Genomic DNA, 20,556 nt, shown 5'->3' with positions numbered 1-20,556 from the left:
AGAATTATGCATATACTTTTTTTGCCAGAATTGTATGTTTAGGAGGCCACTGTTATGAGAATTACGTATTTTCTTTGAACAAAGTAATACAAATCTGCCTGATGTTAATACAAGTAAAACTGCAAATTCTCTTAACTAAAACTGTAAAAATAACAAAATTCATACGAATTTGTAATTCAATCATACATATTTCTTAAAAATGTTAAGAAAATCACACAAGGCCTAAGTGCTTCAGTTTTGAAACATCAAATGCAAAACTATAGTCTATACCAAGAAATGGGTGAAACAACTCTGATGGTTAAATAAAATTTCTGGTGTCCCCCACCATGATGTTGCTGGAATATTGCTAAAAGTCAGTCAGTCAGTTAAATAAACTATTCACCAAGATTTGTAACATTGTCATATTTATTTCAGACATAGGAAATATTTTTTTAGCATAAATTATACAGTACAATTTTCAACATGTGAGTTTTTAGTAAAGCAATACTGTTTAATACAACTCTGTCATTTAATTTCAACAATGTTTCTTCTTTCTGTGTTGGTGCTATTATAGATACTGAAATATATCTACTGAAAATATTGATATGCTGTAAATAAAAAAAGTATCGATACAACATTCTTTGTGTTTTTTCAACTTCCCTGTGCCGTCAATGACCATAGTTTGTTTGTTCGAGTCTGGACCCCTGCCATGATATTGCTTGACTGTTGATAAAAGCAGCATAAAGCCCCCTGTGTAACACATTCAGTGACTTTCATGGTTTATCAGCAGTTTCTTATCTGTACAGTTTACATGGAGGTCAGGGAATAGGAAGGGAAACTACCCACAACTTCCTTCCTCATGGGGACCAAGTCAAAAACCCTGAGCCAGTTTCAATCAAAGTGTGTGGATATTATTGACTGTAACTGTGAATTTTTTTTAGAAGTGTTGTATTTTCTGTTTCCTTTCTAAGTTTTCCTTGAACATCTGTTTATCTAGGGTGTGAGAAGAGTCACATAGTATCAACGATTTATGATGTGTAAGAGTTCATATCTACTTTAGGTATAGACTGACTGAGTTTGGTTTTACGCCGCTTTTAGCAATATTCCAGCAACATCACGGCGGGGGACACCAGAAAGGTGGCTTCACACTTTAGGTATACATAGGTACTTTAGGTATAGATAGAGATTCAGCCTGAACCTGAGGAAATCTAGACTTGCTTTATTTAGGGTTTTAGCACTGCAGAGAGGGCTTGGCAGTAGGGAAATTAATGTGGTTCAGGGACTGTGAGACAGACTAGCATGGACCCATGCTTGTCTGGATCGGGTGGTCAGGCTCGCTGACTTGGCTGATGTGTGTTATCATTTCCAAATTGCATAGATCATCAATGCTTATAATGTCAGTCACTGGATTGTCTGGTCCAGACTCTATTATTTCAAGACCGCCCTCATCCAGCTGCAATATTGCTCAGGCCTTTTTTTCAATTACTTTGTTACAGATTTTTCAAAAAAGTTATTAGCTCAGTAGGGAGGGGAAAAAAATGGAAAAACAAGGGAATTTGGAGATGTTATTTGCACACTTGAGTACATCATATATGCCAGGTGCAGCATGCCAGCTGAGCAGTCTGTGGCATTACCTGTTCTCTGTTCCACTCTGTTTCAGGGGATATTTGAAAGGTGTAATTTGCTATTTTTTCTTCTTTATTTTTTTACTTTCTTTGTTTTTAATCAGATTGGCGGCATTTAGTGGCCAAAAAGAAATGCAAAACCCTTTTTTTTTTCACATTTCGGTTCGGTGGATCCGTAAACCAAGTAATAAAAAAAGGCCTTAGTGCAGCCACAAACAGACAGATGGGAAAACTGTAGTTTGTTTGTTGGTTTGTTGTTTAATGCCACACTCCGCTACGCAATATTCCAGTTGCCGCTTACAACAAGCATGGACAGGTTGCTGAAGACCAATTCTAACCAGGATCTTCAGGGGTTGGTCATATTCAAGTTGCCGCTTACAACAAGCATGGACAGGTTGCTGAAGACCAATTCTAACCAGGATCTTCAGGGGTTGGTCATATTCCAGTTGCCACTCACAACAAGCATGGACAGGTTGCTGAAGACCAATTCTAACCAGGATCTTCATAGGTTGGTCATAGCTGTGACTAAGTGTCAACATGCTAAGGACACAAAGTTCAACATGTGCCCAACCCAAAACCCTTGCTTGTTCTATTCAAGAAATGTTCATATTTAGTTGAGATCCTCTGAAAGTTAAGCTAAAACTTCAAATATGGAAGTTGAAAATATGTCAAGAATTGATTTACATTAAATGAAATGAAAATTGAAACCTCTAGTTTTATGCGGAAACTTACAGTCAAAGTTGGTAAATATTTCCTGCATGACATTTTTTTCATTGATAACTGGGATTATGTAACCTGGTTTTCCTCACCATACCCTGAATGATCGATATGGCAAGTGATGATATACTGAACAAAAATAGAAACCTCACATCTAGAGAAATGAATTATACTGAATATGTTTTGTACAAGGATGTAAACATGGACGAATACCATAATGTCCAGGTTGGTTGGTTGGCTGGTTGGGTGAGTGAGTGAGTGGTGCAAGCGCTGCACGGTGACCAGCAACCAGTTCTATAGCGGCCCCTCACAACGTTTCTTGGGGCCTTGCCCTAACCGAAACAAATACCGAAGTTCCAGGGAAATATTTTAATACGTTAGATGTTGTGACACTTCCCTGTAAGCCGTCCATCCCTCTTCCCCCAGGGACACGCCGATGTCGCAGGTGTTCCTTAACTGATTGATTTCATGATTGTTGTTTTCATTTCCTGTTTCAACTCGAACGTTATGTACATAAAAACTGTTGTTTTTTTTCGTTATAACGACGACATATAATGTTCTATTTACAGAAACGTTGAACAATAATGCACAGGGGCGGAAACAGCTTTCTGAGAAGGGGTGTGTGGGGTGGGGGGGTTTGCACAGTTCAGAAAGGAGGGTGCACAGTCCCGTTTTCACGAGAGTTCCAATGGTCATGTAATAAACTTTAATTATGACTAATCAGTTTGATACATATAACCCGTGATACATGTCCATAAAGTGAGTTAAATCATGCCCGCGAAGATCCGGGGTAGTATTGGTCAACAGCAACCCATGCTTGTCGTAAGAGGAGGGGATCGGGTGGTCAGGCTTGATGACCTGGGCTCCGTTTCACAAAGCTCTCGTAAGCCCAAGATCTCGCAACTTTTCTCGTACCATTGTACCTCCTATGTTACAGTATGGGGGGTACAAATGCTACGAGAAAGGTTACGAGATCTTAGGCTTACGAGAGCTTTGTGAAACGGGGCCCTGGTTGTCACATATATCGAATGCATATATGCTGCGTACATGTTGTAAGAGGCGACTGCCCTGACTGGGAGGGGCAGTCAGGGTCTTTGAATTAGTTGATGTATGTCATCGTTTCAAATGCTTAGATCGATGCTCATGTCAATCACTGGATTGTCTGGTTCACACTCGATTATCTACAGACCGCCACCACATAGCCGGACTATGGCTGAGTGTGGTGTTAAGCAAGAAACAAATCCAACCCTATTGCTATCATGTTGTCAATCACTGGATTGTCTAATCCACACTCGATTATCTACAGACCGCCACCACATAGCCGGACTATTGCTGAGTGTGGCGTTAAGCAAGAAACAAATCAAACCCCATTGTTATGATATGCTCATGTTGTCAATTACTGGATTGTCTAATCCACACTCGATTATCTACAGACCGCCACCACATAGCCGGACTATTGCTGAGTGTGGCGTTAAGCAAGAAACAAATCAAACCCCATTGTTATGATATGCTCATGTTGTCAATTACTGGATTGTCTAATCCACACTCGATTATCTACAGACCGCCACCACATAGCCGGACTATTGCTGAGTGTGGCGTTAAGCAAGAAACAAATCAAACCCTATTGGTATGATATACTTATTCTTATACAATGTACAAATTAGAATTAAGAGCAGAACATTTTTATAAATCATTGTGTACCATTCATGTGATGTGTGATCACGCATTTGACTGTATTATGGGCCAGTGGCCTTTTACTGAATAAAACTGTCTGTCTGTCTGTCTGATATACTCATGATGTTAATCACTGGATTTTCTAGTCCAGACTCAATTATTTACAGAGCGGCGTCATCTACAGCTGGAATATTGTGTGCAGGCTGTGCTGGGTGTGCGGAGTTACACAACAGAGATACTTCGTTTCTTCTTGTAATACTTTAGTCTGTCTCACAGTCCCTGAACCATGTTATTTAGCGCAAGACGACGGCAGGTCTAGTTTTTCCAATCGTTCAGTTTGAGTATTCCATCTCACCCGATCTCTTTTTCAACTTTTGATGTATACTTGCTTGTTTCTTCCTCTTCTCTACCCCAACCCACCTTACACAAATGAAGACGGAGCAAGTAAATTGGGGATAGGATGGTTAGTCTGGTTTGATCTGGGTGATTGTTTGTAAACTTGACGGATTTGTTTTTACATATATGCTGTAACCAGTGGTTTTCCAAGCCCAGATTCGAGCATATACTGGTAGCAATGATATACTAGTACCTGGCGTTTGAATATTACTTTCTCAAAACGCTGTATCCGCCCCCTAAGACCCGTGAAGAACCGGGTAAGACTTGGTTGACACATGTCATCGTATCCCAATTGTGTAGATCGATGCCCATGCTGTTGATCACTGGATTGTCTGGTCCAGATTCGATTAATTATTTACAGACCGACACCACATAGCTGGAATATTGCTGAGTGCGGCGTAAAACTAAACTCGCTCACTCACCATACACCTAACAAATTAAACTATCATTGTGTCACGAATGGACAACTGCCCGTGTTAAATAAACAGTCAGTCTAGATGTTAAACATTTGCAGGGTACGAAATACGATACTTTTAAAAACACGAAGAACACTGGAAAATAACCAACGTTGTTCCACTGATTGTTTTAATTTACAGGAACAAAAGCAACGTACGTAGGACACTAAGTGTGATGAACTAATCGTCGACATAAAGACATGTGTGCATGTGAAATAATATCATCACGATCTGACCCGACTGACACGAGCAGTCTCTTCTACTACTGCATGCCTCAACATTTGATGTGAGTTATAACTCAGCTGGTAAATGGACTATGAATGAGCTATAAGAAGGACCACGTGACGGAATGGCGCGAAACGGCGTATGAATTCACAATAACATAAACAAACAATCGTTCGTAGTTGACTGGTTTCCCAGGTAATATGTGTATTTTGATATCAAGCACATATATAAGTAACTGTAAATGTGTATAAAACTTTGTTTACACGTTGAACTATGTATTTTAGAGGACTATGTTGTGACCTCACGGCCTTGACACCTCACCTTCGATTCCCGCGCTTTACGATCACTTTGTCCACAACAACACGAGTGTTCATCTGTACTTGTGACAAGTGCTCTCATCTCAGTTAAATCATGGCAGTAAGTACATTTATAGTTGACACTTCGATTCGTGGCTGTTGGTGTTTAACAAGTAGTTTGATTAATGAGATTTCACTGTCCTCTCAAACTTTAGCACGGTCATCCGATGTCAAGAAATCACAAATTATTTCATCCTGAAACTTTCAGCGCAGGCCAGATCGAGTAATTTACATTTTCGTCTTTGCAGTGTTTTAACTTCTGGTAATTGTTTTTCTTGCAATCTGCCTAAATGATGACACGAGTAAGAACAAATATGTGGTTTTATAGGTCGAGATTACAAATCGATCAAACTTTAACTATGAACACACATATGTAACCCTCGAGGTTTTTTTCAGTGGCCCAGGGGACTCAAGTTTCCCCTCACCAGTAGTGATGGGAAGTGTTATTGTAAAATCTATACAAGTTCTGTTATTTGAGGATATACTAGCTTGTACACAGATCTGTTATTAAAATTGCTTAAACGGGTTTAATAAATTAGTTATAGGAAAACAAGCTATAATGTAGCTGTTTTTTGTATGTAACTAGATAAATGTCTTCACTAGGAGGAGCATGTACATAGGGTGTTACAGCCTGTTTGCTGATCCTTTTAATGTTTAACGTATATTAAATGTCTTTGGGGAAATAAGAATACTGTTTAAATCAGATCAATGTCTTATTTGCATCACAGCACAGAATTATTTCACCTTTATGAAAAAATGTGTTGACACTTATTGACTTGCCCATACCACAAAAGCGTATGAACAAAGATCATTGTTTAATCACAATCTCTCACTGTAGGTAATGTTGTGATTGCATTAACCGGCTGTTACTAGTGGTTTAAAAGCTGCTAGTGCTTACAATTACAGTTAATACAGGCACGTCAGAAATTAAACAACAATATATTTACGTGGAAAAGTTTTTGACCTGCTTTATAAAATAATAGAGCCAAGAACTCTTTAAAAAATGCTTCTGTTAAGACACTCTCTCCCAAGTCATGTCAGTATTTTCCTGTCTTTTTTTTCAAATATTGTGAATATTGTTTGAGATTTGAAGACATACCATTTGATAGGTGTGGCCAATAAGGCCAGGGTATTTTTGCTATACTGCATGTGTACTTCACACACACTGAAGGTGATCATTTAGTCAATTTTATCATTTTGCTGAGGAACTGGCAATGAACCAACTTAAGTGTTTATTATTTGCTTTGTTTCATGAAAGGGAGATTTCGTGTTGAGTGTAAAAGTGGATATCTTTACCAATACTTTGTTTCGTTTTAGTGATTGATATATTCTCTACTTCTACAGGATGAAACCTCTTCCGATCCATTTTCCACTGCCACCAGTCCTTCTCGTCCTTCCCGAGGTCGACGAAGCAGTCGCGGTGATCCCATCACTTCCAGCCCAGGGCGTGATTTGGCACCGTTCGAGGATGAGTCTGAACTTGGGAATGCTGAGGAGGAGGAAGATGGGGAGGAGTTGTTCGGAGACAATCTGGAAAGGTGAGAAAATTTGGGTTCATTTCTTTACCATTTGATTTGTTTGTGGAGCTGGAAAATGTGGGAAAGTATTTTGTAAGAAATTGTTTTTAAATTCATGATTTGTATTTTGAATATTTGGAGGCATGGAATTGCATTCAATGGAATATATTTAATAGTTGTTTTTCTCTCTATAACTGTTGCTGATGAAATGAGTCATGTCTTGTGTATGAGTTTTCATCAGGGAATATCCTTTATCTAGCATTCTCAGTGCTTATAGCTTGCAAATTAGGAAAAAATCATAATGTTCAAAATTGCATAGTTTTAATGTTATATTCATACATTCTAATACGTTCCTATCAGAAGTTTATAACCGAATCAGGTACTCATTCTTGCTTACTTGGTTGACATGTCATTTTGTGTAGATCGATGCTCATCACTGGATTATGTGGTCCAGGCTCAGGGATTTACAGACCGTCAACATATAACTGGAATATTGCTGAGTGCAGCGTTAAACAACAACCAAACAAATACATATCAGAAGGACATACTGTCATTTGCTGCTGACTTAGGATCAGACATCATTTGAGCAGACTTGGATAATCCCTGATGTTCCCAAAATGTTAACATGTTGAAATGATTTGTTGATAATAGCTTCAGGATTGGCCTCTTCAACATGGTCAGCAGTTCCTATTAACGTTGTACTTTTCCTACAGGGACTACCAGACCATCCCTGCCCTTGACCGGTATGACCAGGACAATATGGACAACGAGGACTACTCCGACATATCCGAGTCCCAGCGTCAAGCTGCCGAGAGGGAGATCAGACAACGCGAGAGGGAAGAAGGGATTACCGCTGGTCGTATGAGGAGGGGTCTCATATATGGTAAGTCAAAATGTGGATTGATTTGGTAAAATTCTGCAAAGAATTTGCTTATATTAATGGATTTAGATTAACGTTCCTAATTTGCTCATAGAAACTTAGGTGACTGCTGCCTCTGTGGTCTGATGGATCAGTGTTCTGCCCAGAAACTGACCAAGTGGGGACAAGAACCCCTTCAGCAAAAACATGGGGTCATTTTCTTAGCTTATTGGTTCTCGCTGAGATATCTTATCAAACTTAAAACCAGAAAACTCCATTCCAACAATCCTTTTAGAAACAAACAGAATCCAAACTAAGATACTTTAGTAAATTTTGTCATTTTTTTTTTGTAGAGGATTCAGATACGATGAAGATCGCCCTGCTCGCAAACGTCGGATGGCAGAAAGGGCAGCGGAGGGTGATGTTGACGAGGAAGAGGTATGTGATGTGGAGATTAGTTAGTGAGTTAAAATGTTTAAGTATGGTCTGAAGTTACTGCTCTGTTGTTAAGTTAACATTAAGCGGTCTATACGATCTATATCTATTAGTGGTGTTCCGATTAATTGAAATAATCGAAGATTGGTCGCAGTGACCAAGGGACCAAGCAATTGATCACATTTTCTCATAATCGAACACAAACGATTTTGGAACTGCTGTTTTAGTCTTTGAAACACTTGACGATGGAACATATCTTCCGAAGTTGTCGGGGCCTGCAAACTTGTTTAATTCTTAGAAAACTGACTTCACTAACTGAAAAGTCATGACTGAATATTTCTTGAAGACTCCAGGAAGTTTATGGTCATGATATATTAGTCATCACTTTAAAGTAACAAGTTGCATCATGTTATACTTTTCTGCAATAACAACCTGGATAGGAATATCTGAAAAATGACGCTAACCAATTTTTTTCGATGATTGTTAGTTGGTAATGAAGCAATCATCAATTGTGAGATTTCAACCAATTCCCAACACTAATATCTATAGCCAGACTTTACACACAGGTGGACTTTGTTGTTGATGTAGTGTCGTGCAACCTTGTGTTGGATAGTTGCTTCTTCTCTCAGACATGAGGTTTCCTGGCCAGATAAGACTATTGACCTGTCACAGTGATATTGCGGAGTTCGGCATCTGACAATGTTCATCTGTCCCTAAATTCTGGATACTTTTCTATTGTGCCTTTCGTGTCTCAGATGATCGAGAGTATTGAAAACCTAGAAGACATGAAGGGGCACACAGTCCGAGAGTGGGTCACCATGTTGGCACCAAAGACAGAAATCAAGAACAGGTTTAAGAACTTCCTGCGAACATATTCGTAGATCAGAAAGGTCACAACGTGTACAGGGAAAAGATCAGACAGATGGTTGAAGGTATGGAATATCAGAAAAACGTCTACTTGTAATGAAAAATGATAAATGAAGTTTCTTGTGGAGATACGATAAGTTATCTCCCTTAGTCTATGGATTTAACTTTTGGTTTTACTATTTCTCTCAGCCAAAAGGAAAATATGATCATTGACTACAACAAAATAAAACAAGAAGACAAAGTCATCAATATCCCCCGCAATGGCAAAATACTCTTCATGATTATGTATACGAGTTATGATTATGTCAAATATTTAGGTGTGTATATAGAAAAGCGGAAGGAGAGTATTGAAAGGAGCACTATCACCAATTTCAGTCTCAGTCAAACTTGTTGCCATGGAAACGCCAAAAATATTTTATTCAGAATTCCAAAACTACCAAAAGGCACCAGTACACCACCAGACCAATCTATGTGCCACGTTTGGTGAAGAAATAGTAAGCGGTTTTAGAGTTCTGCTCCGGAAAAGAGCACTACCACCAATGTCAGTCTAAGTCGAACTTGTTGCCATGGAAACGCCAAAAATATTTTATTCAGAATTCCAAAACTGCCAAAAGGCACCAGTACACCACCAGATCAATGTATGTGCCAAGTTTGGTGAAGAAATATTGAATGCTTTAAGAGTTCTGCTCCGGAAAAGACAAATGTGCACGGGCGGACGAAGTCCATTTTAATACAAAACGCGTTGAGGGGGATAACAATGATAAACATTGCTTCAACAAAGTTTCTTGTTGAGATGTGATGAAAAGTTATCTCCCTTAGTCTATTGGTAGAACTCATGGTGTTGATATTCTGCTCAGCCAACAAGGAAAGCCTGATCATCGACTACAACATGTTGGCATCGGTGGAACAAGTGTTGGCCTACTTCCTGCCCGAGGCACCTGCAGAGATGCTGCAGAACTTTGACGAGGCTGGGAAAGAGGTGGTGTTAAGCATGTACCCCAACTATGAAAGAATAGCAAAGGAAATCCGTGTCAGGATAGCTGAGCTTCCTTTGATCGAAGATCTCCGATCCCTCAGGTAGGTTGACAATCTGGCCGATGTCCCTGCTAACAACTATTATCGTTAACTTAGCATGTGAAATATGTCAGCATGGCTGAGGCAGAAATCACGTCTTTGTATCTTTTTCCACCTGACTTAAAACCCATTTAAGCCACTGTTTGCATGGGATTACTTATTTGAGTCTAATAATGAAATAATTCTCACCCTGTGAACAAATACTGATGCTGTTCATTTTGTTTATTCAATAAGTAAGTCAAGCAGTAATTGTCTGTGGATTGATGTAAGGGAGACAACCCTTGATGTAGACCATGTATTCAGATAGCATGTAATATTAAGTGGAATGAGTGTTTAAAAGTGTGCGATAAATGGCTGTAACACTTTACATGCACATGAAATGGAATTCTGGTAAACTGCACATTGTAGTATCAGGTGCAGAGTCTGTCATTATTTAAATTGAAATTTATGTCAGTGGTGGAAATAACCCATTGCCCGACGCCCGAGTCCAGTGTTTTTTTCTGTAGGGCAAGCAGATTTGTATATCACACTGTATCGGTGTCCAGTTGATATTCCAATGATAATTATGTTGTTTATTTATAAAATCAACAAGAAAACAGCCGGTATAGTGGAATAATTATCAGGGCAAGTGATTTTACATGTGCCACTGTACCGGAGTAAACTAGCAATTTTAAAGTTATTTCCACCCCTGTATGTGTGAGTACAAATGAATAGAAGTCCAAGATACAGATGTTGATTTAACAATGACTGATTTGTTTGCAGACAACTTCACCTGAACCAGTTGATCCGCACGAGCGGCGTGGTGACCAGCACGACCGGCATCCTCCCCCAGCTGAGTGTCATCAAGTACGACTGTAACAAGTGTAACTTCATCCTCGGACCTTTCTACCAGACACAGAACCAGGAGGTCAAGCCGGGGTCTTGTCCAGAGTGTCAGTCCACTGGACCTTTCGAAATCAACATGGAACAGGTGAGTGTTTGATGATTGTGCCCCATTTATGATACAATAGGTCTCCTGAAGTATTCCCAACAGAGTCTTTGTCACATAACAATGAAACTTTACCAGTTTCAGAACTTACTTGTTTTTTTTGGGTCTGAAATATACATATTGATGCTGTAACAATTAGGCTTAGGTTTAAAGGGATAAAAAATTGGGCTGTCTAGATTATAATTTTTCTACCTTGTTCATATTGCTTTTTAGATTTTGAGTAGCCCTAGTGATGTATTGCCGGAGATTTCAAATACCATACACTTCCAAGTGTTTACTTTGAGAGGAGTTTCATACTGTGGAAGAGATGTAGCTGGCACTTAGTGAGATTGATAATACGATGTGCCTAGAGGTTGACATTCAATGATCGAGGGGAAAACATATCAGCGCCTTGAGCATGTACTAGTTGCGTGGATATGTGCGCTATATAAATATCCTATAATAATAATAATAACAACAGTAATACTGTTTTAGTAGAGTTGAACTGAACTCTCACTGTCCCTGGCTGAGAATGTATCTGGTATAATAAGGCTGGAAGGTTGCTACTGGACATGTATAAAACAACATTCACTTACTTTGATTCACCTCTTGGATGACCACACTTTGTACATATATATGTCGCAGACCCTGTACAAGAACTACCAGAGGATCACCCTGCAGGAGAGCCCAGGGAAGGTCCCGGCTGGACGTCTGCCCAGATCTAAGGACGCCATCTTGCTGGATGACAATGTTGACACATGCAAGCCTGGTGATGAGATTGTAAGTTTCCCGATGTTAATAAACCACTTTAGTGTAGAGACCAACTTTTACAATTTGTTTTAAATATGCTGATTTGAAATTTGTGTCCATCTGGTAAACACAATGCCATCAGAGAAGTTTGTTGGTGGTTTTAAGTTTGATCCAGATGTTTCAGTTTGTAGCTGGTTTACATGTTTAGTCCCATAGGATATGTAGGAAAATTGAAACAGTGAGAACTGGTTAATTTTTACTGTCTTGCATTTTGATGACTTAGTGAAAACTTATCGTCATTTGATGTTTATTGTCATCTGTGTAATTTAAGCAATCTTGGGGTAGGGTTTATTTGAAGGCTGTCACAAGTTTGTCACTGATGTAGGACAAAAAAACATTGAATCAAATTTATTTGAAGGGCTTGAAACAGTCAAACCAATTAAAGTTGCAGAGTGGTGTTTGTTAGGCTGAGTGTGACCTTAACTTTTGGGGCTGAAACTACGTAAGATCCTTGTGAACAGATTGTATTTTTTGTCTTTCAGGAACTCACAGGTATATATCACAACAACTATGACGGGTCCCTCAACACAGCAAATGGGTTTCCCGTGTTTGCAACAGTCATACAGGCCAACTACATCACCAAGAAGGACGACAAGATGGCTGCAGCCTGTCTGACAGACGAGGACATTAAAGCCATCGTTGCTCTGTCCAAGGATGAACGAATTGGAGAAAGGGTGAGTGCCAGTCTTACAATGTAGTCAGTTTGTTTAGAGATTTTACATGGTGTAGTTCTTCTAGATAATTTCATGAAGATTTTGTTCGGAGGAAAGAACTATTTCCCTTCCAGTTTGGACTAGTGAGCCGTTACCAAACCATGGCACCATTTCTGAACTGTGTGTCATTTTTCAGATCTTTGCCAGTATGGCACCTTCTGTGTATGGCCATGAGGAAATCAAGAGAGCCATTGCTCTGGCGATATTTGGCGGCCAGCCCAAGAACCCCGGCGGCAAGCACAAAGTACGAGGAGACATTAACATACTTGCTTGTGGCGAACCCGGTACTGCAAAGTCCCAGTTCCTCAAGTACGTGGAGAAAATGGCAGCTCGGGTAGTGTTTGCTACTGGTCAAGGTGCTTCCGCTGTGGGTTTGACCGCATACGTCCAGAGGAATCCGGTGTCCAAAGAATGGACACTTGAGGCGGGTGCTCTTGTGTTGGCCGATAAGGGAATCTGTCTGATTGACGAGTTTGACAAGGTAAGTTGTCTGTTGCCTTGCTGGGATTCTAGGTACAAATACATTGTGTCTGTTTGGAACCCAATGGACCTTATGTTCAAGGGGATAGTCCTCAACAGCTGCTACATGTAATTGTGCCTGGCCTGGCCTTAAGGCATCAGTGAAAACAATGCAAAAAACAAACTAGCTCAACTAGTTCCTTTTCCGAGTACAGGAAGCTAAACAGACCAGTTCTGCACAAAATGTCATTCACTTGAAAATATCTGTCACTTTCAGCATAAGTCGCCAAGATAAATGTAGTCAGTTTTAGTTATGGATAAATGTACATAATAAATCACACCAAAAAACACTTACTCAAAATATTCCAGTCACATGCAAGATGATTCAATCTGCACCGAAGGCTCCCTACAAAAACTTATCAACTAATTCTTTCCTCGTGTAGTGTAACGTGTAAACTGAGTGGTGGGTTACCTCCCTTTACTGGGACTTGATTGCGTGAAGTGACCACCTTGTATTGTGTTTTTCAGATGAATGATGCTGATCGTACAAGTATTCACGAAGCTATGGAACAGCAGAGTATCTCAATATCCAAGGCTGGCATTGTGACGTCACTTCAAGCAAGATGCACCATCATCGCAGCTGCCAACCCCATCGGCGGACGATACGACCCCTCTCTCACATTCTCAGAAAATGTGAGTTTGTATTTCTTGTTCTTTATTATATGTACACAGGGTCTCAAGAAGAGCTGATTGGCTTGAGTTCATGTTATTTTACTCACAACGGTCTGATATAGGATCGACCGCCTCCGTGGTGTAATGGTTAGAGCGTCCGCCCGGAGAGCGGAAGGTCGCGGGTTCGATCCCCGGCCGCGTCATACCAAAAGACGTTAAAATATGGTACTTGTTGGTCCCTGCCTGGCGTTCGGCATTAATGGGTACAACAAGGACTGGTCGGCTCGGAGTCAGTATAATGTGTCTGAGTGGGGTGTTCATGCTTCACTGCGGCATGGTATCTTAGTGGGCTAGCACTATAAAACCAGCTTAAGCCTGGGCTAGTACAAGCAGCCGCACATACACATACACACGCATGCACGTCGTCATATGAGTGAAATATTCTCAAGCACGACGTTAAACCCAATTTCACCTCACCTGATATAGGATCATTTCAAGCAAGTAGCACTGTACTTTGAGACTGTAGAGAATCTTCATTGGTTCAAATTTTCTAACTTTGTAGTTTATTTTAAGAAACACTTGAAGCTAAATAATGTTATGTGGAACTGAGAAATACTTATTTTTATATTCGGAAAGGCAAAAGTAATTTGATCTTAACATATGGTAAAAAAAGAACTGATTGAGAAGCAGAATTTGTTTCCAAATTGTAAGAATGGTTTGAGGTCCTATTTAACTATAGAATGTTTGAAATCTGAAGGGGACAGTAATAAGTTATGTGCTTCAAATAAGTGAAATATATTTAATAAGAAGATGGTTGTATAAGCATTTAGAAACTGTCGAGATGCCTTTGTTTTTAAAAACAATTTTGACATTGTTGCCTTGATTTTTTGACAGGTTGATTTGACAGAGCCGATTTTGTCCAGATTTGATATCCTGTGTGTAGTTAGAGACACGGTGGATCCAGTGCAGGTAGGTACTGTTGCCTGGCAACCATGTTTACAAATATTGTATATTATCACAAATAGTTCATCCAATCGAAAGTAATTTGTTAGATAGTGTATTTGATATTATAAGGCCCGTAACTATGGTTTTACACACCTTTCAGAAATAAGTATCATGAGTGTACATTAGATCTCAAACAATTGGAATGAGTTGAGACTCTACCATTAAACTTGGAAATTACATCAGTAATCTTAACTATTTCATAAATCTCAAGTTCACAGGTAGTAGTCGTGGCAGCTTTGGAAATATGTTTTCAGTAGAAGATTTCTTGTTCAGCCCTGTCATGTTTCCTGATGTCTGTTTCAGGATGAACGTCTTGCGAGGTTTGTGACAAGCAGTCATATGAAACACCATCCCAATGCTACAGAACAGACAGAAGACTTACTGGTAAGTGGCAGTTTTAATATGAGAGTGATGGGCCATGTGGCCGAGTCTTTGAAAGTGCCCCAGTTTGCAGTACAGAGATGCATCACGTAGGCTTGTTTGAAACCTTTGTAGTACAGAAATGAATCACATAGGCTTGTTTGAAACCTTTGTAGTACAGAGATGCATCACGTAGGCTTGTTTGAAACCTTTGTAGTACAGAGATTCATCACGTAGGCTTGTTTGAAACCTTTGTGGCTTTAGGACACCTATATTTGTACGTTTTTAGCACCATACTCATGTTTGTAGATCTCTCAAGTAATAAACATCATTGACATGCATCACTTTGTGCTTTACATCCACAGTTGATATGTTTTGGAATGACTGGAATACTATGAAACATCATTAAGCGCAGCTAACTTGCCTATTTACTGTGAAGGTTGGGGGTCAGTGGGGTTGTCAAGTGGTTAAAGCGTTCGCTTGTCACGCTGAAGACCCGGGTTTGATTCCCCACATGGGTATAATGTGCGAAGCCCACTTTCTGGTGTCCCTTGCCGTGATATTGCTGGAATATTGCTAAAAGTGGCATAAAACCAACTCTTGCTCAGTAATCACTGTGGCGTTAAGGCTGCCTGGTAGCAGCATTCACCAGTATTTGATTGTATGGAGAATTTGTTAGAAATTTGTTCCAATCCTCACTATGTTTGGAAAGTTCATGGCCCGGTACCATATATTACTCGTTGTCTATGAAGGTGATTTAAGAATGACTCTGTTTGCAGGATAACCTGAACAATACTGGCATTGACCCCATACCCCAGGAGTTACTGAAGAAGTATGTGATCTACGCCAAGGAGAAGGTCCACCCCAAACTCCACAACATGGACCAAGACAAAGTGGCCAAGATGTACGCAGACCTCCGACGGGAATCCATGGTGGGTAGAAGGCTGTAACGATTCATATTTGGGGTATCGACTGTATACCTTCATATTTCATTTGACAGTAATGTGGTCACTGGTTAATGTGGTGGTAATTAATATTGTCAATGTAGTCAAAACATGGCAAGCATATACTTGGTTATTGTTTCAGTGAATCAACATCTGCTTGTTATTGTGTTCATTGTCCAATATTCATGAGTTGTATCGTGCTCATTGCAACTCAAGTAGGTTGTAGGGCTAGAACACCAGTTTGAATCAGGGATGGAATTTAACAAAGAATGACTAGCTGAGTAGTGGTCACACAGAAATACCTAAAATGTTCGAATCTTGCCACTTAGATACCTTTACCATTAGCAAGACTGGTTAGCGCCTATTTTCCATCTGTGAGAGGAGGAGACAAGTAACCTGTTTTAAGATGTGATTGAGTGGATTGGTTGGTCAGGCCCTGCGACAATGTTGATTGAATGTCATTGGGTCTGAACAATGATATATACTGGGAATTCCCATGGAAAAAAAATCATTGTTCTAGTGATGAAATATTTTAACCATATTTAAGCCCAGGGCTGAAATTTTAAAAAATGCAAAACACAAACGTCAAACTATTATGAGAGGACTGACTGACATCTAAGACAATGAGTAGTGTCCAGAGTGACTAGTTTTCAGAGTTCAAAGCTGTGAAAATGTTAACTTGAGTATTTCAAGTTATAACAGTCAATTCAGAGTTTAGTTGGGCTTTACGTCCCATCGGCATTATTCCAGCCATATGGTGACGAGATCAAGTCTGAATTCATGAACATTTTAACTTCTTTGCTAATTTGACAGGAGTGACTGACTGATATATATGGCTGTGACACTATTCAGAGTCAAAGTCTCCGCGTTTAGAAAGGGACGGCACTCTAAACACCTAAGAATTAAATACGGGGGGGGGGAAATCCCGTATTTTAGGCCATGGGCTAAATTTCACGTGGGCCTAAATACGGTTATTCACGGTAGTCATTGACTAGACTGTATTATTGTCTGACGATTGTTAGTTATTATTAAAAGTGCTGTATGAGGAGTGGGTGAAATGTTCCGGGCGGGAGGAAACCTTTCTACATCAGTGGGATCTTGGTACTCCAGCTTTGTGTGGACCTAAAAAGTGTGTAGGTTTAAAAAATGATGGGCAACATCTCTAATGCAGACCATCTTGGCCACGTGACCATTTCAGCCACCCCTCGAACCTGGATAATGTTTAATACAGTGATAAAGAGGAAACTGTTAACTTGTGTAAGACAACTGAGTCACTTCCTCATTGTTACAGGCAACTGGCAGTATCCCTATCACAGTGCGTCACATCGAGTCCATGATCCGTATGGCGGAGGCCCACGCCAGGATGCACCTGCGTGACTACGTCAACGAGGATGATGTCAATATGGCCATCCGTATCATGCTGGAGAGCTTCATCAGCACACAGAAGTTCAGCGTTATGAGAAGCATGAGAAAGGTGGGTGCTTAACAATTTATCTTCAATTTCACAGGGGTACAGTGGTGTATAGTTATAGTGAAAAAAACACTAATAGTCACGTGCATTTTGACGAAAATATACAGCAAGCTGATGAGCAAAAAACTCTTCACTGTACCTGTCAGTTCATTGTAAATTTAAAATCTCGGTAAGTTCGCAAGCATAAATATTCAGATTAAGAGTTACTTCCCTTTGGTTTGAGTAGGGGAGAATGAGAAAACTGACGGACTTTGAGATTGCAAGCAGTACTTTATTTGATGTTGATATTAGGTTTTATGTTTTCTTGTACTGCAGAGGTGGAAATAATTCAACAATCGTCGTTCCCCCCACCACCACACACACACACATTTCTGTAATTCTGTAATGCTGGTTATATTGTCTGATTGCCTTTACTGATAACTACTCAGACTATCATTAACTCACTGCTTAGATGGTGAATCTGATAGCGTAATGTGGTAATACTCCACCTTCAGCGATCGTTATCTCCACTGTAAATTATACCATCTCGTATAGGCGGAGGCCCACGCCAGGATGCACCTGCGTGACTACGTCAACAGGATGATGTCAACATGGCCATCCGTATCATGCTGAGAGCTTCATCAGCACACAGAAGTTCAGCGTTATGAGAAGCATGAGAAAGGTGGGTGCTTAACACTTTATCTTCAATTTCACAGGGTACAGTAGTGTATAGTTATACTGAAAAAACACTAATAGTTACGTGCATTTTGACAAAATATACAGCAAGCTGATGAGCAAAAACTCTTCACTGTATCTGTCAGTTCATGGTAAATTTAAAATCTCGGTAAGTTAGCAAGCATAAATATGCAGATTAAGAGTTACTTCCCTTTGGTTTGAGTAGGAGAGTGAGAAAACTGACAGACTTTGAGATGCAAGCAGTACTTCATTTGATGTTGATATTAGGTTTTACGTTACCTGTGCTGCAGAGGTGGAAATAATTCAACAATCGTGCGTTCCCCCCACACCCACACCCACACACCCATTCTGTAATGTTGGTTACATTGTGTGATTGCCTTTACTGATAACTACTCAGACTATCATTAACTCACTGCTTAGATGCTGAATCTGATAGCGTAATGTGGTAATACTCCACCTTCAGCGATCGTTATCTCCACTGTAAATTATACCATCTTCTAGCATAAGCTTGTAAATAACAGCACCCTCTCATTAGTAATTGCAAATTACTTAAGACCATACTCACTTAAGTTTATTGTGAAACCAAAATGGTTGATAACATCACAAAAGCTGCAAGGTTTTCAAGATCTGTGTTAGAATTGGTCTTCAGTAACACATGCTTGTTGTAAGAGGCGACTAATGGGATCGGGTGGTCAGGCTCACTGACTTGGTTTACACATGTCATCGTATGCCAGTTGCATAGATTGATGCTCATCGCTTACTAATGGGATCGGGTGGACAGGCTCACTGACTTGGTTTACACATGTCATCGTATGCCAGTTGCATAGATTGATGCTCTTGATGTTGATCACTGGATTGTCTGGTCACAATTATTTACAGACCACTGCCATATAGTGGCACCTAATACTGATGAATGGGGTGTTGTCAACCAAAAAATGCTAGGTTTCCCTTGGAGATGGTATATGTTTCTGTTTTCTTCTGCTGCAGACATTCGGGCGCTACCTCTCCTTCAGGAAAGACAACAATGAACTACTTCTGTTCATCTTGAAGCAGCTTGCCCAGGATCAGATGTCTTTCCAGCGTAACCGATACGGCATGGAACAGGATTCACTAGAGATATCGGAGAAGGATCTGGCAGATAAGGTTAGTCAAAAGGCATCAGGCGTCACCCTCAATTTGTTGGTCACTTTTTTCTGAATACACAAAAAACAGTGCCATTTATTTGGCTGTTCAAATTTTTTGAATGACCCCAGATTTTCATGGCAAGAGTCTTTCTGTTAAGCGCTTTATTCTGCAGTGTTGACATACAATACTGACTGATTGAGTTTGGTTTTACGCCGCTTTTAGCAATATTCCAGCAACATCACGGCGGACACCAGAAATGGGCTTCACACATTGTGCCCATGTGGGGATTCGAACCCAGGTCTTCGGCGTGACTAGCCAACGCTTTAACCATTAGGCTACCCCACCGCCCTGACATACAATAACATCAGTCTGATTTTGTACATCTGATATAACTCAACACTCCTTCCTCTTCTTTAATCTGAAGACTTTCTCCTTGGAAACTGTTCGTTTTCTCCTTAGTAAATGTTTCAGTCATCCTGAAATTTTGGTTGATTTTAGATAATGTTGTCAAACTTTTCCAATTTCAGGCACGACAGATCAACATTCACAACTTGACCTCCTTCTACGACAGTGACATCTTCAAGATCAACCATTTTGCACATGACACTAAACGCAAGGTCATTATTCAAAGTTTTTGAAACAATGACTTCATTGCTCACCACCAACCAACAGTGGAAGAAACGTTTCTTTTAATGCAGATTTTGTTGAAGATGAAGTCATTTGAACACTGAGAGGTCTTTCCCATGTTCATCCTTGATAACCAAGTCGAAATCTTGATTGGATTACTGACAAAATGAGATTTCATCTTGCTTCGTGGTATTTCGTCCTTCCATCTATCCAGACAGTGTTTTAAGCATCTGTGACATCGCTGAAATCTTCAGAACACTGTGTGCATCAATATATAGACATGGATGATAGGGTAACTGTGAGGAAAAACACAACTAAATTGAACATTTTTCAAATGTTTATTCTGTACAAATGTAAGTTTTGAAGGTGTATAGTACTGATTGTACATTATGTAAATGTATGTGAACCGGAGGATGAATTGTCTGTTTGACTTGTACATAAATTGAATAGCAAAACAGTCAGTCGCTTGTGTTTATTGTGACATAAAAGCAGCAATGATGCCATCTTCAATTAGCCTCTGGGTGAAACCAGAGTGAAAAGCCAAGGTTT

At 39.9% G+C, this 20,556-nt stretch overlaps 1 protein-coding gene across 1 annotated transcript; it reads left to right on the top strand.

Moving 5' to 3' along the window:
- The first annotated feature begins 5,397 nt into the window (after positions 1 to 5,397).
- Positions 5,398 to 20,464, top strand: LOC124254683 (DNA replication licensing factor mcm2-like). Its single transcript, XM_046688531.1, is given in 19 exon segments — positions 5,398 to 5,488; positions 6,772 to 6,965; positions 7,658 to 7,827; positions 8,157 to 8,165; positions 8,168 to 8,241; positions 8,994 to 9,113; positions 9,116 to 9,170; positions 9,963 to 10,182; positions 10,942 to 11,149; positions 11,792 to 11,926; positions 12,439 to 12,630; positions 12,806 to 13,150; positions 13,657 to 13,821; positions 14,695 to 14,769; positions 15,109 to 15,189; positions 15,945 to 16,097; positions 17,401 to 17,583; positions 19,243 to 19,398; positions 19,908 to 20,464. Coding segments are annotated over 19 exon segments (2,652 nt in total). The 5' UTR covers positions 5,398 to 5,482; the 3' UTR covers positions 20,019 to 20,464.
- The last annotated feature ends 92 nt before the right edge of the window (positions 20,465 to 20,556 follow it).

Source organism: Haliotis rubra, unplaced genomic scaffold (assembly GCF_003918875.1).
Source record: "Haliotis rubra isolate DU_JTF1 unplaced genomic scaffold, ASM391887v1 Scf58, whole genome shotgun sequence".
NCBI lineage: Eukaryota > Metazoa > Mollusca > Gastropoda > Lepetellida > Haliotidae > Haliotis > Haliotis rubra.
This window is presented reverse-complemented; position numbering and strand designations above follow the sequence as displayed.